This window comes from Aplysia californica, unplaced genomic scaffold (assembly GCF_000002075.1).
Source record: "Aplysia californica isolate F4 #8 unplaced genomic scaffold, AplCal3.0 scaffold01776, whole genome shotgun sequence".
In the NCBI taxonomy this organism is placed as follows: Eukaryota; Metazoa; Mollusca; class Gastropoda; order Aplysiida; family Aplysiidae; genus Aplysia; species Aplysia californica.
In genome coordinates this window covers 5999-8088 of record NW_004799046.1, presented here as the reverse complement: position 1 = coordinate 8088, position 2090 = coordinate 5999, and the positions used below count along the sequence as shown (strand labels likewise).

Sequence of the window (2090 nt, the reverse complement as noted above, 5' to 3'; positions counted from 1 at the left end):
ATGATGATGATGATGATGATGATGATGATGATGATGATAGCAACGACGATGATGATGACGATGACGATGATGAAACTCTTCATTCAGTATGATGATACTGAGATAATACAAAGCGAAGACAACCACCAAAATAAAATGACATTAGATATATATATATATATATCCATAGTGCTCTGTGTCGTGTGGCGAGGGAATCCAGGAGCGTTCTGTCCAGTGCCAGTCGTTCAACAGCGAGCCCTGTGACCCGGCCCTCAAGCCCAAAGCTCAACAGAAGTGTCGGAGCTCGTGTGAGCGGAATGTCAACTCTTCCTTCGCAAGTAAGTTTTATCAATGAGCTGGTTTTACTTCGTTCGTAAGTAAGTTTTATCAATGTGCTGGTTTTACTTCGTTCGCAAATACGTTTTATGAATGGGATAACTTTACTTCGTTCGCCAGTAAGTTTTATCAGTGGGATAACTTTACTTCGTTCGCCAGTAAGTTTTGTCAATGGGATTAATTTACTTCGTTTGCCAGTAGTTTTATGAATGGGCTGGATTTTCCTCTTTCGCCTGTAAGTTCTATCAATGGGATGACTTAACTTCCTCCACAAGTAAGTTTCATCAATGGACTGGATTTTCCTCGTTCGCCAGTAAGTTTTATCATTGAGCTGGTTATACTTCGTTTGCTAGTAAATTGTATCAATGAGCTGGTTTTACTTCCTCCTCCAGTAAGTTGTTTTAGTAGAGGTTTTACGGCGCTCACAACTGCATAAGATCACAAGAACACCAATTTTTTTTTAATGGGATGAATTTACTTCCTCCGCCCGTAAGTTTTATCAATGAGCTGGTTTTACTTCGTTCGTCAGTAAGTTTTATCAATGGGATTACTTTACTTTCTCCGCCAGTAAGTTTTATCAATGGACTGGATTTTCCTCATTCGCCAGTAGGTTTTATCAATGGGATGACACACTTCCTCCTCCTGTAAGTTTTATTAGTGAGCTGGTTTTACTTCGTTCGCCAGTAAATTTTATCAATGAACTGGTTTTACTTCGTTCGCCAGTAAGTTTTATCAATGGGATTACTTTACTTCGTTCGCCAGTAAGTTTTATCAACGGGGTTACTTTACTTCCTCCGCAAGTAAGTTTCATCAATAGACTGGATTTTCCTCGTTCGCCAGTGTGTTTAATTCAATGGGCTGGCTTTACCTCGTAACCGGTTCTGCTCTCCCCCATCTTCAAAAACAATTGAGAACAAATAAATAGATAAATAGATAAACGAACAAATGAACGGAAATTTTTAATCAAACGCTTCTTAACCTAAGTTCGGGAACTGCCACCTTTCCGCAGATCTGCTCGGCGTACGGTTGTATTTACGTTTTTCTCTTTGTCGGCTTCATCTTAACACTAATACATTACAAGTTTTGGGTTTTGGCTTGAAAAATTAATTTCCAGATTTTGAGCTAGAAATAATGTTAGACCATTATACTACACGTTCCAGATGTTTCCAAAACTAAGAAAACACCTTAAATATACAAATTTGATGTTTTTGTAAATAGGGGTGATCTTTTAGCATCACAAAAACGGCTGAAGTTGTTAGTTTTGGGTTATAAAACACCGTAGCAACCATAATATGTTACTTTGAATAGAAGGTTGGCATGCTGTATATCACTGAAAACGGCACTTAATGCTCAGTCTGGTAAACTTAACTCCCAGCACCGTTCGCATTCATTCAAAAACAATGTAAACTGTTGAAATAGGTCACCAGATCATGCCGAATAGATTCGAGAGTTTCCGTAAGAGCGGATGACGCAGTCGTTTCAATGCGCGCCTCCCTTTGGCATTTTCAGTACGGGTCACTGAAGATTTTCTTAAATTGCCATGTTGTTTTCCAAGATATATATATGATATTTTGCAAGGGAGTATAGAAATGGTGTCTAGATGCCATTATAAAGAGATTTGGGGCATATTGCCTTCGATTTTGAAAAAGCTTTTTTGGCTGTGTTAGTAGGGTGCGCTGGCGGTGGGTTTTTTTATTTTTTATTATCAATGTAGATCTATATGGGTTGGGTTTTTTTTTCAAAATAGACATAAAATAGTCTCAAATATCATGTTT

The 2090-nt window shown here is 38.2% G+C and overlaps 1 protein-coding gene across 1 annotated transcript in view; it reads left to right on the top strand.

The window, feature by feature from the left end:
* Window positions 1-2090, top strand: part of LOC101847859 (A disintegrin and metalloproteinase with thrombospondin motifs 6) — a gene marked incomplete in the record, with an annotated part of 30085 nt that overhangs the window by 26559 nt on the left and 1436 nt on the right. The window contains 1 exon segment of the mRNA XM_013090987.2: window positions 170-317. Within this exon segment, the coding sequence (XP_012946441.1) occupies window positions 170-317 (148 nt within the window).